The sequence below is a fragment of the Podarcis melisellensis genome (assembly GCF_964234715.1).
Source record: "Podarcis melisellensis genome assembly, chromosome: 5".
NCBI classification, from domain to species: Eukaryota; Metazoa; Chordata; class Lepidosauria; order Squamata; family Lacertidae; genus Podarcis; species Podarcis melisellensis.
In genome coordinates, this window is record NC_138537.1 from 6,117,412 (window position 1) to 6,135,848 (window position 18,437).

Consider the following 18,437-nt stretch of genomic DNA (forward strand, 5'->3'; position numbering starts at 1 on the left):
GCTCTTCTGCTGACCACTGGCATTACACTTTCCATTTTTTAGTTAAGAATAGAGTAGTCGCTTTGGAAAATGATAATCAGGCATCTGCACAACATGACCAGACCAATGAAGCTGATGTTGAAGAATCATTGCTTCGACAATGGTGATCTTTGCTTCTTCCGGTACCCTTGCATTAGTTTCCCTGTCTTCCCAAGTGATGTGTAAAAACATTTTGAGACACCGTTGATGGAATCTTTCGAGAAATTGGAGATGGCATTTTTAAGTGGTTCATGTTTCACAAGCATGCAGTAAGGTTGGTAGTACAATAGCTTTGTAAACAAGCATTTTGATTTCCCTGCAAATGTCCTGGTCTTTAAACACTCTACACATCAGCCCGGAGAAAGCTGCAGTAACAGAGCTCAGGCGATGGTGGATTTTGGCATCAATGTCAGCCCTTGTGGAAAGATAATTGCCCAGGTAGGAGAAGTGATCAACATTTTCCAACATTGCACCATTGAGTTGGACTTGTGGTGCTGGAGAGGGGTTGTTTTGTACTTGTTGGTGCAGCACTTTGGTTTTTGGGTTTTTGGATGTTGAGCGATAGGCCAAGATTTTTGTAAGCTTCTGTGAAGATATTTAGGATGGTTTGGAGGTCATCCTCTGTGTGTGCACACACTATGTTGTAATCAGCATACTGAAGCTCTATGACAGAAGTTATGGTAACCTTACTCTTTGCTTTCAGCCTACTCAGATTGGTTGGAGGTTGGATGACAGCTAACAGATTGAGGTTGAATCCTGACAAGACAGAAGTACTGTTTTTGGAGGGAAGGGGGCGAGCAGGTGTGGGGGACTCCCTGGTCCTGAATGGGGTAACTGTGCCCCTGAAAGACCAGGTGCGTAGCCTGGGAGTCATTTTGGATTAACAGTTTTCCATGGAGGTGCAGGTCAATTCTGTGTCCAGGGCAGCTGTCTCCTATCTCCATCTGGTACGCAGGCTGAGACCCTACCTGCCTGCAGACTGTCTCACCAGAGTGGTGCGTGCTCTAGTTATCTCCTGCTTGGATTACTGCAATGAACTCTATGTAGGACTACCTTCGAAGGTGACCCAGAAACTATAACCAATCCAGAATGCGGCAGCCAGACTGGTGACTGGGAGTAGCAGCTGAGACCATATTGCACCAGACCTTAAAGACCTACATTGGTTCCCAGTACATTTCTGAACACAATTCAAAGTGCTGGTGCTGACCTTTAAAGCCCTAAATGGCCTCGGCCCAGTATACCTGAATGAGCGCCTCCACCCCCATCGTTCAGCCTCCACTGAGGTCCGGCACCCAGGGCATCGAGGTTGTGTGTGCAAAACTTAGAAGATCCTTAACTGAGAAGGTATATTTGGGGGTGCCAAATTTTGTTCTCGCCCAGAGCATCGTATTACAAACTTTGGCCTTGACTGCCACTGTGAAAGAAATGGCACTGGGATAGGTAGTTCACAGGCTGATCTTGCTACCATTTACAATTCAACACTTGCCATATAGAAAATGCAGCAACTTTTTGGATGTTGCTGATTTCACTTAGCTACCCATCCCTAATTATTCTAATATAACTGACCTTGTTTACATGGTTTTGTGCCTTTCAATATTAATAAGAACCTTGTCCTTTTACATTAGTTTTAATATTATTACTGTGTACCTTGCTTGTAGCTGCTGGATTAAGTAGGCTTATCTCTGAAACAGATCTTGCGAAACAAAAGCTGAGCTAATCAAACAGCTTATTACGATAAGCTCTGGAATTTGTCTTCCTTCTCTTCCATTGTATTCTGCCAATGACCTAGAATGCTGGGAACCTCCAGCCTTCCAACAGATTAATGGGCACAACATTCCCTTGGCAATGAAGTAGAAGCTCATCATCTCTTTCCAAGAAAATGAAGGAGCTTGTCGCTCACATGTAGCTATTATTAGTCATTAAATTTATAAATATCACCCTTAATCCACAGGTCAGGGCAGTTCACAATCTAAGAATAATAATAATAAATAATAATTTTATTATTTATACCCCACCCATCTGGCTAGGTATCCCCAGCCACTCTGGGTGGCTTCCAGCAGAATATAAAAACATAATAAAACGTCAAATGTTAAAATCTTCCCAATACAAGGCTGCCTTCAGGTGTTTTCTATAGGTTAGAATATAACATGCCTGTTGTCTTTGTCTATGGAGTTTTCTTGGCAGGGATACTGGAGTGGCTTGCCAGTTCCTGCTCCATACTGAGGGCACAAGGAGAAGGGGATGGCAGAGGACGAGATGGTTGGACAGTGTTCTCGAAGCTACCAGCATGAGTTTGACCAAACTGCAGGAGGCAGTGGAAGACAGGAGTGCCTGGCGTGCTCCTGTCCATGGGGTCTCGAAGAGTCGGACACGACTAAACGCCTAAACAACCGAAACAGAATACAACATACATAAAATACACGATAAAAACAAGGACAAAAAACTAACAAACCAGTAACCCTTCCCACAAACACATTTTGATAAGGTATAAGATGTTAATCAGCAAGAGGTCTGGTTGAAGAGCAACAGTTTCGTCTTAAACACCTAAAAGTGTATAATGAAGGCATCAGCTGAACCTCCCTTGGGAGAACACTCCACAAAAAGGAGAGACTACAGAAAATGCCTGTTTTTGTGTTGCCATTCCCTGGACCTCTTGTAGAGGAAGCATACAAAGATGAGCCCCAGATGATGATTGCAGGGTCCTGATCAGATCATATGGGGAGAGTCAGTCGTTGAGGTATTGAGATCCTAAGGCTTTGTAGATCAAAGCCAATACTTTTAATTGGGCCCAGAAACTAACTGGCAGCCAATGCAGTCAGAGCAGAATCAGTGTAATATGCTCAGTCTTCTCCTGATGAGCAACCTGGCCACTGAATTCTGCACTATCTGAAATTTCTGAACCATTGTTAGATGCAGCCCTATGTATAACACATTGCAGCAATCTAAGCAATAGAAAACCAAAACAGGTAGTTTTCCATTACCTTCTCCGCAAGAATTCACTCCTTGTCAGTCCATATTTTCTTTTATTTATTTGTTTATTTAATCCATTTAAGCCATTTTTTTTCCAGAGAAAAAATTCAAAGAATACAAGACTACTCAGCCATCAGATAAGAACATAACTTTTAAAACATCTGAAATTGGTAATAATCTCTAGCCCGGAGATATATTTGGAAGACATTTTTTTAATTCCTTACCATATATTTGTCTGGTGGTGATGCTCCTGCTGCGACCCACCGTGGGTCAGAAACCTGACCCAGTGCTCTAGCCCAGCTTATGCCAACCTGGTGCCCTCCAGACTACTATGCCCATCTGCTCCAACCATCATGGCCAATGGGCAGGGAGTTGCAGGTCTACAGTCACTGGTGGACTTCAGTTTCCACATCCCTGCACAAAATGTGCAAGAGAGAGTAAAACAAATGGGTTGGGAAGGGAGGGAGGGAGGGAGATGCTGGCAAAAGAAGCTGTGAGAAGCTGTAGAGGTCAGGAAGGCTGGAGCTCATGTGTTAAGTTGAAATAGCCACCTGTTTACTTTGAACATAATGTTCCTCTCCTCTCTTTTGACCCAAATGGTAGATGGCAAAGCAATATGGAAACGTTTACACCATGTGGATGGGACATATACCCCTTGTAGTCCTGTCTGGATTCCAAGCAGTGAAAGAAGCTCTCATTGATCACTCTGAACAATTTGACGAGCGACCAGTGTCGTCTTTCTTTAACACAAAAGGAAAGGGTGAGTAGTGAAGAATGAGACAATCTACTGGTATTTCCCCAGAGAAAAATTTAAATGATGGTCTGGATAAACAAAGCTTCTCTATTAACTGCAGGAAATGGGTTGTTGGAGCCAATGCTAGTCCTACAGTAGACCCATTGTAATTAATGTGCATGGCTAATGAAGGTCTATTCATTTCCATGAGTCTTCTCTGAATAAAACTTACCTAGATGCAACCCAATCCTCTAGCAAGTGTTTTATGGATAGCCTAACTACTGTCATTCATGCACTAGTAACCTCCAGGTTGGATTACTGCAATGTTTGTTATTTGGGGCTGCCCTTGTGATTAGTCCAGAAGCTGCAGCTGATGAATAATGCAATGGGTCAACTGCTCATGGGGGCAGGAACAGCCAACATGTTACGCCACTGTTGAAAGAATTCCATTGGCTGCCAATTGGCTACTGGGTTTATTTTATTTTATTTATTAAATTTATATACCGCCCTTCGTCAAAAAATATTGGGGTGGCTCACAGAATAATTTCATGATGTTGGTTTTGGTGTATAAAGGCATATACAACTTGGGATCAAGATACTCAAAAGATCATCTCATTCCTTATATACCTAGTCAATAACCAGACTCTGTGGGTGAGGGTCTCCTGCAGGGACTTCTGGGACCACCTGACTTCTGTTCTGTTATCACACAATAATGAATAATGAATTTCTGAATGATGAAAGGCAATGGAAAGTGAGATTCTGTTATGCCAATATAGTAGAACTACCCATATAATACTCTGAGACGGATTCTGAATCATCTTCTAATTCTTTGCTTCAGAGAGACCAAGTAGTTATTAAATTCAAGGACATGAACTTCAGTGAACATAGTTTCTTCCAGGCTGACAACTTAATTATTTACATTAATTTCTGTAAATAATAATTTCTCAATGATTTCCCATAGGTATTATATTATCAAATGGTCACGTCTGGAAGCAACAGAGACGGCTTGGTGTGGTTACTATGCGGAAGCTGGGACTGGGGAAGAAAGGCATGGAGAACCAAATAGCAGAGGAGGCCCGTCAGCTTGTGGAGGTCATTGCAAGTTCAAAGGGTACATGATCCTAGGTGATGGTGATGGGTTTTCTTATGTTCCAGTCTGCAGAAATCTATGTGTACTACCTCTGTCCATTTTGGAAAGGAATGTAATATGCTCTAGAATCACAGAATGGTAGACTTGGAAGGGAACCAGAGAGTCATCTAGTCCAATCCCCTGGAATCCTGACCACAGCTTTCCCTGGGTGGACTTGAACCACCAACCTTCTGTGAGACACACTGCCCCATTGTTCTGGAGATCACAGCGTGTTTCTCTTGATCATCATAAAATCCACTCTCTTGATCATCATAAAATCCACTCTCAGTATGAGACACACTGCCCCATTGTGCTGGAGATCACAGCGTGTTTCTCTTGATCATCATAAAATCCACTCTCAGTATGAGCAGGAGCAGCTGAACTCACATTAGTATAACTTTATTTTGCAGGACAACCACTTGACCCCTCCTTGCCCATCACTAATTCAGTCTCCAACGTGATATGTGCTGTGGCTTTTGGGCACCGGTTTGCTCTTGAAGATGAAAGGTTCGGGAAGCTGATAGAAGCCATGGATTTTGTCCTAAAATTTCAAGGCAGCACCCAGCATTCTGTGAGTAGACATTTTCATTCCTACTGAGCCAGAGAGGTCTCCAAAGGATCTTAGGACCCCCATTCAACATTCTGGAATCCATTATGATAGAGGATAGAGTGTTGGAGAAGATAGATTAGGTTTAAATCTAAGATAAGGGCCATTTACGATCTCATAGTATAAATCATTTCTCAAGATTATTATAAAGATTGAAATAAAGAATAAGGAGACTATGTCCAACCACAGGGGACTCTTTGGAGGAAAGATGGGATAAAAATGAAACAATGACCTTCAAAACAGGTTGTCTTGAGCCATGGTGTTAGCATAATAATCTTCTCAAGAAGGGAATTACATAGTGTTGTTGCCATCATAGTAAAATAAATTTGTTTTCTATCTGTCCACTGAATATCAAGACTCATGGGACTTGTTTGCTGAGCCTGAGGTAATATATTGGCAGCCCTTTTATGGACCACTTTAATGATGAGGAACTATTAATGAATTTGGGTTCTGTCAGTCATCCAGCTACAAATCCACCTTACAAGTACCTCGTAATCTTTGCAGTGTATGTAATATATAATATATAATATATCGTCTCCCAAAGTTCAATGGCCACAGAACCCTGAGAGACTGTGGGTGAAATAACTTGGAAAAGCAGGGACTAATGAGGCACAGAATGGGTTTATTCTGAAAGACAGCAAGCCTGGCTGGATCTGTAAGCTCTACACTGCAAAGATTACAGTTGGAGCATGTGAGCATCTCTAAATTTTGGAAACATTTCAAGAGAGCCATAAATGCCCATGTTTCAAGAGTGTTACAATAACTGTTGGAGAGTCCAACCCCATATTCAACAGAGGTGCACTGGTTTTCCCAAGGGTTGGGGGGAGCAAATCAATTTGCTGATTTGAATTGGGAGGAGGGGAGAATTTAGCAGTGGCAGTCATGATGGTGCCTACTGTGACCCCCCTGCAGACACCACCTTTCCTAGAATTTTTTTAATGGTTGCTCTCACTGCTAAAAAAAAGCAGCTCCCTTCTGTATGACCCAACTAAACCCTTTTGATCTGGGGGATGGGCAGACCTGTCAATTTCAGTTTCTCATTTTTCCTGTTTCTCATTTTTCCTGTGTTAAATACAGTTCTCCACATTTCTACATCAATTCCTGATCTTAAAAAAAGGTCTCATGAAATTTCACCAGCATTTTAGTGCTAATTTCTCTTAATGCACACATTTGCCTAACATTCACATTTTTGCAAAGCAGTAAATTGCACGTTTGTGTATTGTTTTCAACAATATATGCATTCTTAGGCACACCTGCCCATAGTATTTCCATTTCTAATTACCTGGGAAACGGCAGACAACCCTATATTAGTCCAACTTTCAATTTCTAGTTCCTTCATGTATTCAGAAACGGTAAAAAGGCGAAAGATTAATACGCACTGAAGTTCTTCTGGGTCAACATCTATATAGAACTTAAAAAATTAAGATCTTCTGGGACGACATTTATATAGAACTTAAAAAAAAGTCTCATTCATAAAAAAAGGACTAGACATTCCTAGGAATGTAAGAGAAGTTTTTTTATATGCCACTGTCACCACGAGAATCCTAATGGCGACTAACTGGAAGAGTGATAAAACCCTTTCAGGTCAGAATGGTTATAAAAATTAGTTGAATATGCTAGCCAAATTAACCAAAATATGAAAGATAATTCAAAACAAGTATTTACAGTGGTAAATCTGGTTATGAATGCTCCTGGTTACGCACGCTTCGGATTACGAGCTCCGCTAACCCGGAAGTAGTTGCTCCTGGTTGTGAACTTTGCCCCAGGATGTGAGTGGAAGTCGTGCGTCGGAGGCGTGTGCACAGTGGGAGGTGCCATTAGCAAAAGTGCGCCTCAGGATAAGAACGGTTTCAGCTTAAGAACAGACCTCTGGAAAGAATGACGTTCGTAACCAGAGGTACCATTGTATTGCAAAATGGGAAGTTTTAAAAACATATCTTAAGAACAGTTGTTGCAGTTTGAACTCGGTCATAGCCTTTGAATATCCTCTGTCGCTATATTAAGCAAGAAATAAGGATATAGGAGAAATAATACGATACTTTATTTTAAAAGGAATGGATATGTTTATGCATACTAAATACTAAGTGAAGTATGGAGACGACAGGAAGTTAGCTGTACACTAAGATTTATTGTCAGAATAGATGAGTTGTTGTTTTTTGTGAACTTTGTTTCCCTTGTCACAAACGACATAAATGTACAATTTTTGTTGTTGTGTATATATATATATATATATATATATATATATATATATATATATGGTATTCAGAAAAGGTATGCAATGGATCTTTAATGCAGAAAATAGAAAAAAAGGAAAAGTTTTATTTTTAAAAGATTTTTTGTAGAGCAAAGGTGGGCATTATTTGACAGGGCAACTGGGGAATTTAATAAATAAAATAAGTAATAATAAAAATTGCAGAAGTGCACATTTCAAAGGATGGCTGTGTTTGAATTTGCATATTAGACAAATTCATGATTAAATGTCAACTGACTTGAATGTCCCCCGTCCCCCCGCCATATTCTCCACCCATCCCCACCTCCTGCAAAAAGACCACTCACTTGTTCCAGGAGGAGTCCTGGGATTATTCCCAGTTTTGCAATGAAGTCTGGGAGCTGGAAAATATATTGAGCAACGTTTTTCTTTCACATTTTCAGCTAGGGATAATTCCCAGAACCAGTTGTTGTGAGATTCAGGAGAAGCTGCAAACACCTTCCTTCTTCTCAGTTAGACTCAAAGTAATATGCTAGCCCTGAAGGTTTATGCAGATTATTAAAGTGCTAATCCAAAACATGAAACATGTGACCAAGCTTCCTCATGGTAATGACAGCATTTTTGCTATCTTTCCTTTAGTTGTATGAAATATTCCCATGGTTCATGAAACATCTCCCAGGGCCCCACAAGAAGGCCTTGTCCTGCATGGAGATGGTAGTGTCATTTGCAAAGGAGGAGATAGCGAAGCATAAGGAGAATCTGGCTCTGCATGAACCACAGGATTTCATTGATTTCTATCTACTTGAGATGGAGAAAGTAAGTACCTGCTTTGAAACTGAATCCTGCTCATCCAAAGAATCGTTATATTCCGTCCTACGTGTGAATACTAACGTCTTGCCAAAACACAGATGTTTTTATTCTGAATCTCAGATGAAAAGCACATTGAGTTTCACCAAATTTCCCTCATAGTCATTTTAGTTGCTAAAGTAGGTTGACTTCCATCCATAAAGATCTATTGAAATGGGTAGGAAATGCCAGGTATTTCCATAACCCCAAATGTGAGTGTGAATGAGTAGAAATTTGTGTGTGTCAAGTAAGGGGTCTTCCCTTTGGAGCATTGCTTCTGTGCATACATTATTCTGGATTGGTGTTCATCTCGCATTCAAACATGGGCAGAGACAACAGGAAAGCTCTACTGGTTCAATGGTTTCATTTTTTATCTCACTTTTCTTCAGTGGAGGATATGTTGGTTCTATAGTTCTAACTCATGCTATCCTTTGCAGGAATGTATACAATCCCCCCTGTGTGCCTTGTGGCCTCAATCTGTGGCTCTCAATTCAGGCCAATTTTCTGTAGGCCACCCCGGGGACCACCTGTTCCGGATCCATCCATGAAGCAATTTAGTGGGTGGGGCTAAGGCTTCTAAAATGTTTATTTTAAAACAGCAGCAGCAGCAGCAACAACAACAACAGTATTATAACAAACTGTTTGAATGAGGTTTAAAAAGAAGGTTGGGAGTGGTGAAATTGCTAACAGCCTTGGGCAGTGGAGTGTCAACAGGAGACATCTGGGCAGTGGAGTGTCAACAGGAGTTCTGGCTTCAGCGAAAGCAACGCAAAGCCTCCCAAAGCATTCCGGGGCTGCAGGGGGAAGTGGAGGCTGCCGGCAGCGCAGTTCCCCACCACCACCAAAGAGCAGCCCAGGAGCGTGCTGCACTCCGGCAATTTGACTCCAGGGACCACACATTCGCTCCATAAGATGCACAAACACCCCCTTACTTTTTAAGGGGGGGGAAAATGTGTGTCTTATGGAGCGAAAAATACGCTAGTCCACCACTGGTGAAGAAGCAGTGCTGGCAGTGGTGGCAGCTTCGGTGAGGTTTCATCAAAATCTCACAGGATCTTACTGGATATCACTGTTGCTGCTGTCACTTTGCAGGCACTGCTATGCAATGCAGGTAAGGGAGGAAGCAACAGCATCAGGGCAGTGGTGGTGGCACCTTCCCATTTCACTTCAGGTGGTATGATGGGACGCTTGACCCCTTATTAAGCATTTCCTGGTGGTATTACACAGAGATTCACCACAGAGAAAAGAAAATACTGTACTTACTCGACGCAGTTTGCTCCCAGAAGAGCAATGGCCACCAACATGTGTGGTTTAGAAAGAGGATTAAATAAATTCATGGAAGATAAGGCTATCAATGGCTCTATTCTACATCCATGGTTAGTATGCCTTTAGATGCTTCCCCAAAGAGGCATCTGATTGGTCTCTGTGATGACAGGATGCTGGACTAGATGGGCCTTCAGCCTGGTCCAGCAGAGCTCTTCTTATGTCCTTATGCATGTAAGTAGGACAAATTGGATAAAGGGCATTAACCTGAACTATACTATCTGCCTCTTTGTTCCCAAAATGAAGACAAAAAAGCTGAAGAACTTCCAATGTTTTGAATCTTGCTTAAACTGTTTTCTGTGTCAAATGAAGTCTCATTCTCTAGGGCAGTGTTTCCCAACCGGTGTTCCGCGGCACACTAGTGTGCCGCGAGAGGTTGCCTGCTGTGCCGGTTGGGAAACACTGCTCTAAGCGAGAGGGGACTCTGCTCAGGCTGCATCCGCCGTGCGCGAGGGAGGCGCTTCCTCTCGTGAGGGAGGCGAGAAGAAGGGAGGCGGGGCCGAGCAGGCGGATTGGCCCGGCGGCGGCCGTGACGTCACCCTGCGCGCGGCGGCAGATTCGAAACTCCTCAGGCGCAGGCGCGGCTGGAGCAGGAAGGCCGCTCTGCTTGAGAGGAAAGAGAGGGAGCCGCCGCCGGCGGGATGAAGAACACCGTTCCCCGGCGGGATGAAGAACACCGTTCCCCGGCGGGATGAAGAACACCGTTCCGCGGAGCACCGTGAAGAAGCTGCTGAGCAAGCACAAGCCGCACTTGCCTCAGGGTCTTACTGCCCACCCGCCTCTGTTTCCTTGCTGTGTTTCCTCAAACGGAACAAAGAGCAGGGAAAGCCCCTCCCCTCCAGGCAAGCAGGAGGGAGAGAGAGAGAGAGAGCGCGCGAGCTGGCTGGCTTGGGTGCGTAGGTGAGGGAAAACTTTTGCCTTCCTTTCCTCCCTCCCAGTTATACCCCTCTCCTGCATTCTTAGCCAGCTGCACACCCCTCTTGTGCTCCTTGTCCGTTCTGTGTTTTTCCTTCCCTCCCCACTTAAAATGTGGTTTAAAAGCATGGATCCACATGGATCCTCAGGATCTTTGCATTGGGTCACCCCAAATTCACCAACAGATCACATAGCATGTCCATGGCTACAGCCTGCCCTCCAAAAATCACGCACCCACTGTTGCCTGGGGCTGCAGTGGTGCAAAAATGTGGTTACAAAACATGGATCCACATGGATCCTCAGGATCTTTGCATTGGGTCACCCCAAATTCACCATCAGATCACATAGCATGTCCATGGCTACAGCCTGCCCCCCCAAAATCACACACCCACTGTTGCCTGGGGCTGCAATGGTGCAAAAACGTGGTTACAAAACATGGATCCACAGGGATTCTCAGGATTTTTGCATTGGGTCACCCCAAATTCACCATCAGATCACATGTCTGTGGCCACAGCATGAAGCACAAAAATGATACATCATTAATATTCACTGCCCACGGCGGCAGCCAATCGGCTGCCGCAAAGGGCGGGCCCTCACAGGTTCACTGAATAAAGTATTTTATAATTTTTCATATTTCTGTTTACTTACTATTTCATAATAAAGTAATTATAAAATACTTTATTTGTGTTTATTTGATTCCTATTAAAGAGAGTTACTTTATATATAGTCAATATAGGCACAGAGTTAATTTTTTAAACATTTTCTAATGATGGTGTGCCTCGAGATTTTTTTCATGAAACAAGTGTGCCTTTGCCCAAAAAAGGTTGGGAAACACTGCTCTAGGGACTGTACCATAAGTGGGTGAAAGTAGATAAAGTAAGTGCTGAAGGACAGGTTGTAATGCATGTAAATGACATGTCACCTTTCCTATTTTCAACATCAGAGCAGGAATGACCCAGAGTCTAACTATGATGAAGAAAATATGGCTCAGTGTATCTTTGACCTCTTTGTAGCAGGGTCAGACACAACCACCGTTTCTCTGAAATGGGCGCTTCTCCTCCTGGCAAGTCATCCAGATATCCAAGGTGAGAGAGGGAACAATGGGAGCCTGGGCTTCTCTTGACCTCTTGACAGTGGACTGTAATTCTTTAAAGGTTTCATTCATATCTAATGAGGTGCTAAAACAAGGAACTTAAAGGAACAGAAATAGTTAAAAGTTAGTGAGTTTATGATGGAAGTTTTGGAAGACAAAGGGTTATCAAAATAAGTTAAATGCTTTTGACTTACTCATCTAGAAAGAACCCTTTTCCCCACCAACATTTTCCTACATAGTTTCTGGAACCTAAAATCAAGGTCAACAGAAGCAGAAATGTAAAATGCCCTGAATGCCCTGTCCCCATGGGAAGCTTCCAATCTATTATGACTGGGACAGGAAGAGATGGAGGGTCTGAATGTGTAAGAAAGTTGGAACAGGAGGCGGTTGTGGGTAGTGGATGAAGCTAAGTGAGTCCATGAAAGTTTTTCTGAAGGAGAGGAATGGCTGTGCAAATAGAGGGAAGACAATTTGAAGATTGGGAAACGGCATGGCCAAAGGAAGGGAGAGAAAGATGCATAAAGAGGTCATTGTTTTTGCCAGGGGTATAGTGATGAATCCTGAAGTCCAGGTTCCTTCATGACAACCTGTAAGTCATATCCCTTCTAAAACTCTGCAACAAATATGAAATGTTAACTAATGCACAGATTATGACTTCAGTAACAAGCCTCCTGTTTTCTTATTCTCTCTTTTCCCCTTTGCTCAACATTCAGCCTGGAAGAGTTCTGCTGGGCTCACTCCCTCCCTCTTTGCATTTTCTTTGGCCATAATAAAAGGACTTTGGAATCTTTTGAAATATAAATGGCAGTTTAACACATAGCCAATGAAGCCACCTTTTCCTCTGCACAGTTAGCGGGTGATTTTTTCTTTGAGAGAAGCTCATTTATTTGATATAAAGAGGCAGGGGTGCCAAATCAAATAATTAGGGGGCAAGTAAGCCCCAGTCCACATTTGAATGGTAACATCCATCAACTTTGGGAGGTCCGGGCCCCTCAAATATTTTAGAGGGGAGAGCAAAGGGACCTCAACCTCTAACAGTTGGATCCCATGCAGAGGACTGGCCAAGAGATCCCCAGCAGATGCTATCATTGCCTCTGCTGTGAAATAAGTGCCTGAGCCCTTTCCCTGATTGATGTTTGCCAAGATCAAGTAAGGAAAAGAGGATTAATGAAAGAAAGCAGGAAATATTGTGGGGTGGAGGATATGTTTGTTTGTTTTTAAGTGTAAAACAGACAGCCTTGGATCATAGCCCTACAGCCAGCTCTAGTAACCAGAAACAGCTGAGCGGAGGTTCACTTTCCCCTTTTTCATCCCTGGGATCTATAGTAGAGAAGAACCATGTACATTGACATGAGCTCCTTGGAGGAATAGGTGGGCTATAAATGTAAGAAACAGGGACTCATTCACAGAATCGTATGGAATAAGTTCATGGGAAATAAATGTCCATCTGAAAAAAAATGCAATATTCAAAATAAACCATATGTTTCTATCATTCTCTTCAGATAAAGCCTACAAGGAGATAGAAGATGTCATAGGTTCTGCTCACTCAATCAGCTATCAAGATAAGAAGAAATTGCCCTACATCAATGCTGTGATTCATGAAACACAGCGCTTTAAATATGCCTTACTTTTTGGGGTTGCCAGGCAAAGTACAGAGGATGTGAAGATTTGCGGTTTCCTCATTCCCAAGGTATAGAAGCATGATACAACTGCACTCCTGTATCCCAAGAACAAACAGGATCACTGGGCTGCAGCGTACTGAGTGTTGCAGGCAGCCATTCAGGAGCTTGTGTTGTCTAAAACCCGACTGAGCAAGAAAACCACACAAGAGCAGGAGTTCCATCTGCAGACTTGTTTCACCATTGGCTAGTGCTATTTTTTTTTTGTTAGGAGTATAGTGTCAACAGTGTGATGCAGCATAAAAAAAAAGCTAATGCTATACAAGGCTGCATCAACAGAAGTATAGTGTCCAGAAATAATAGTACTGCTCTATTCTACTTTGGTCAGACCACACATGGAGTCCTGTGTCCAGTTCTGGGTACCACAGTTTAAGAAGGATATTGACAAGCTGGAACGTGTGCAGAGGAGGGTGAGCAAGAGTATAAAGGGTATGGAAATTAAGCTTTATGAGGAATGATTGAGGAAGCTAGTTATGCTAAAGCCTGGGGGAAAGGGAGACTGAGAGGAGATATGACAGTCATCTTCAACTATCTGAAGCACTATCACATGGAAAATAGAGAAAGCATGTTTTCTCCTGCTCTAGAGGGCAGGACCTAAACCAATAGCTTCAAGTTCTGACAGAGTTGTTGTGGACTTTCCTTCATTGGAGATTTCAAAGCAGAGGTTGGATGGTCTTCTGTAATTTAAGCTTTAGTTGAGATTCCTGTATCACAGGTGATTGGACTTGATGTCCTTTGGAGTCCTTCCAGCTCTAGAATTCTATTATTCATGTATCAAGGAGGGGAAAATATGGTGACCAGCAGTCTTCCTCTGGTTTTGGGTCTTCCCTTTTAAAAGACGGATCGAGAGAACGAGACCGTCCTTTTCCCTGGCCATACAGGCAGCTTTTAAATGTAAAAAAGTTGGAGATGAATCTGGCCACTGGTAAATGCCACTCTCCCCACAAAAACCCCACCCAGTTTAAATTCAGTTTAAATTTCACAAATATTATCCCTAGGGTAGTGAAGGACAATCCAGTGTTCTGAGTGCACTCCCTTTCAATTGTTTCTTCTTTGCAGGGGGCTATTATTATTCCCGATCTGCGTTCTGTTCTTCTTGATCCAACACGATGGGAGAAGCCAACAGAGTTCAACCCAAATCATTTTTTGGACAAGAACGGACAATATGTGGCTAGAGAAGAATACCTTCCATTTGGTGCAGGTAAATGCCAATGTCCAAGCTATGTTGTGATTTGTAGGCATGCTTATTGGGGAGATTCCAGGAAATAACAGCAGCAGTAAGGGAGGCAGAGCAGAAATAACATCCTTCTGGCAGGAGTAGCACTGCTGGGCATGTTTAGGCTAAAGCTACCCTACATCTTTTCCTGGGATGTAATTTAGCCTGGTCTGAAACCACACTCAGAACTGAGTCTGCAATGAAATTACCCTGCTTTCTACTTCTTTCATCCTGACCTCTATAGTAGATTGGGGTATGTGCCAGTTTTCCGTTTTCAAAGAGCAAAGGAGTATTTTTGTCCTGTATCTGTCAGGAGCTGGGTGTTTAATATCATCTGCCATGTGTTGTAAAGTATTGTTCCTGCAGAAATTCAGCAGACATCCTCATTGCTAACTTCCAAACATCTCTTAACCTTTTTATACAAATAATTACAGTGGTACCTCGGGTTACATACGCTTCAGGTTACACACTCCGCTGACCCAGTAATAGTGCTTCAGGTTAAGAACTTTGCTTCAGGATAAGAACAGAAATCGGGCTCCGGCGGCGCGGCGGCAGCAGGAGGCTCCATTAGCTAAAGTGGTACTTCAGGTTAAGAACAGTTTCAGGTTAAGAACTGACCTCCAGAACAAATTAAGTACTTAACCCGAGGTACCACGGTATGCCTATTCAATTGTTGTAGATGATGTTTTAAAGTAAAGATGAGCCAGCCATTTTTGTATGATAATACAGCATGGTTTTACAGGTTCTTCTGGTTGGTTGTCGGGGGGGGGGGTATATAGGTATATAGAAAGGAGAATTCCAAGATCCAGGTTTGGGGCAAGTACTCTTTTGGTGAGAACACCCCAGCAAAGTTTTTAAATCAAAAAATATGCAGCAAAGTAAAGTGTGGAAATATAGGCTGCTAGACCTTTAATATATGCCCTTGTGAGTTCTTTTCAAAATTTCCCTCTTCCAAAGAAGAGGGAAAAGACCACACATTTGGTAAGTTTATAATGGTTCACATACAAACTCTCCAAAGGTCAGAGTCCTTTGCTTTTCCACACAGCATTCAGAAAACATTGCACAGGCAATAAAACTTGATTTAGTTACAGTGCTGAAAGTTCCTAAATTATTGGTATGAGCAGGGCTTTTCCCCAGCTGGCAGATTAGTATTTTTTTTAAAAGCCTTGCAGCTCTCTTTGTGTCAGCACCAAATAAACAAAGAAACCCAGAAACCTTGACACCGAAACCAGGGGTGCAAGCACAAGGTAATCAGCTTCTACAACCTCCACTCCCTCTCTTCCCATCTCTTTCAGTTTCTTTCAATCTGGGTTTGTGACTCAGGGCCATTATTGTTCAGGGCAGTTGACCAAAGTTTGCCTCTCATAATCAACTATGAAATGTTGGCACTCAGCAGGCCAGGGAATTGACAACAGCCTTGATTATTTCCCTGTCCTAACTATGTCTAGTTCACCATTGTATTATGTAGAGTACAAAGAAATGGACACTGGAAAGTAAATTATTGCTCACTTGCAGCTTTCCCCTTGTCTCCTCTGCAGGGTCTCGCATATGTTTGGGAATGCAGCTGGCAAAGACCGAAATTTTCATCCTGCTGACCAGCCTGCTGAGAATGTTCCACTTCCAGCTGCCAGAAGGAGTTAAAGAAGTCAATATGGAGTCTATACCAGGGGGTACAACACATCCCCATCCTTATAAACTCTGTGCTGTTCCCCGCTGCAAGGCGTAATACAATAGGAAAGTTACAGGAGGCTGCACTCATGCTTCCTCCACTTGCCAAACTCTTTGCCATTCCGGACACATTAACCCCCTAGAGCTTCCCCTTCCCATCTCATGCAACTGCTGAGGTCTCTTCTTTTTGCAGCTCTGCTTTGCACCCATTATCACCTTCATCCCATCTCCTGTTTTTCAGGCCCTTTCATGCCCCTGCTTTCATCTTCAACCCTATCCCCAAGCCTCCTACTCCCTCCTTTTTGCAACTTACTTTGCATCCCCATTCTTACTCCCTTTTGTCCTCCACCCTCCTCCTCACTTTCCTCAACTCTCTCCTACACACAGATCACTCCTCTTTCTGCACTGCCTTTTCTCTCCTGATTTGGCCACCCCCTTTCAACCCCCTCCATACTGATCATAGAACCAAAGAACTGTAGTGTTGGAAGGGACCCTGAGGGTCATCTGGTCCAACCCCCTACAATGCAGGAATCTCAGCTAAAGCATCCATGACAGGCGGCCATCCAACCTCTGCTTAAAACTTCCAATGAATGAGAGTCCACAACCTCCTGAGGGAGTCCATTCCACTAACAAACAGCTCTTTCTGTCAGAAAGTTATTCCTGATGTTTACAGCATGTTATGGTCTTAGAGAAAATTATATGAAAAGGATATATCGATGGAATCTGACAACAAGTACATTGGCAAAAATGTATAAATCTAAATCAAATAAGTGTCAGAAGAGAAAGAAGGTTCTTTTTGTCTTATGTGGTGGTCTTGTAGTAAGGTTAAAACTTACTGGGAAAAGATATATAATGAATTGAAAAAGATGTTTGTAATAACATTTGTAAAAAAACAACAACCCCCAGAAGCTTTTTGGGAATTAGAAGGACATAACTTCCCAAATTGTACATAAATTTATTCATGTATGCTACTACAGCAGCAAGAATGCCCCCAAATGGAAAGAAGGAGAAGTTCCAGCAGAAGAAGAATGGATTCAAAAGCTTATAAAATATGCAGAAATGGCAGAACTTACCAGAAAAATAAGAAATCAAGATAACAGACTTTTTATAAAAGAATGGAAATGGCTTATTGAATATTTACAGACAAATTGTAAACAGATCGGAACATTGCAATAACCTGCAGTTTCATAAGAATAAATTAACAAAAACAATAGTTAATAAACTATTCTACCTCTCTTACACCTGCGATACATTGACAATATTTTTATTATCTGGACAGCAGACCCTGGACACCTTCCACCAGTCATTGAATAACTTTCACCCCACCATCAACCTAACAATGAACCAATCTATGCAATCTATGCATTTTCTAGACACTACTATAAAAATACAGGATGGACGCATAGACATCACCTTATACCGAAAACCAACTGACCGACAAACATATCTACATGCTTTCAGCTACCATACCAAACTACCAAACAATCAATTGTATATAGCCAGGTTCTATGTTACAGCTGCGTCTATTCCAACTCTACAGACAGGGTTTCTCACCTAAGAGATCTCCAGCAAACCTTTTTGGAACTAAAATACCCACTTGGTGAAGTTAAACAACAGATCAACAAACAGACTGATACCCAGAGAGAACTTGCTGCAAGACAGACCCAAAAGAGAAAATAACAGAACACCACAAGTAATCACATACAGCTCCCAAGTTAAAACAGTTCAATGCATCATCAGAGATTTACAACCTCTCCTAGACAAGAACAGTTCTCTTTCTCAAGCTCTGGGAGCAAGACCTTTCATTGCCTACAGACAGCCACCCAGTCTTCAACAACTCCTCACCCACAATAATACAGCAACCAGACTTAACATGGACACTGGTACCAGAGTCTGCAATAAACCCAGATGCCAACTTTGCTGCCACATATACCCAGACAACGCCATCACTGGACCCAACAACATCAAACATACCATCTCAGGCTTATTTAATTGCTCATCTTCTAACATTGTGTATGCCATTAAATGCCA

The 18,437-nt window shown here is 42.5% G+C and overlaps 1 protein-coding gene across 2 annotated transcripts in view; it reads left to right on the forward strand.

Moving 5' to 3' along the window:
* The window catches only part of LOC309369830 (cytochrome P450 2J2-like), a 63,000-nt gene extending 46,520 nt beyond the window's left edge, over positions 1-16,480 (forward strand). For both annotated transcript variants that reach the window (XM_081911177.1, XM_081911178.1), the window contains exons 2-9: positions 3,592-3,748; positions 4,683-4,832; positions 5,261-5,421; positions 8,306-8,482; positions 11,694-11,835; positions 13,346-13,533; positions 14,582-14,723; positions 16,277-16,480. In XM_081911177.1, the coding sequence (XP_081767303.1) occupies positions 3,592-3,748; positions 4,683-4,832; positions 5,261-5,421; positions 8,306-8,482; positions 11,694-11,835; positions 13,346-13,533; positions 14,582-14,723; positions 16,277-16,464 (1,305 nt within the window). In that variant the 3' untranslated portion in view covers positions 16,465-16,480. The remainder of the gene's footprint in view (positions 1-3,591; positions 3,749-4,682; positions 4,833-5,260; positions 5,422-8,305; positions 8,483-11,693; positions 11,836-13,345; positions 13,534-14,581; positions 14,724-16,276) is intronic.
* Positions 16,481-18,437: the final 1,957 nt, after the last annotated feature.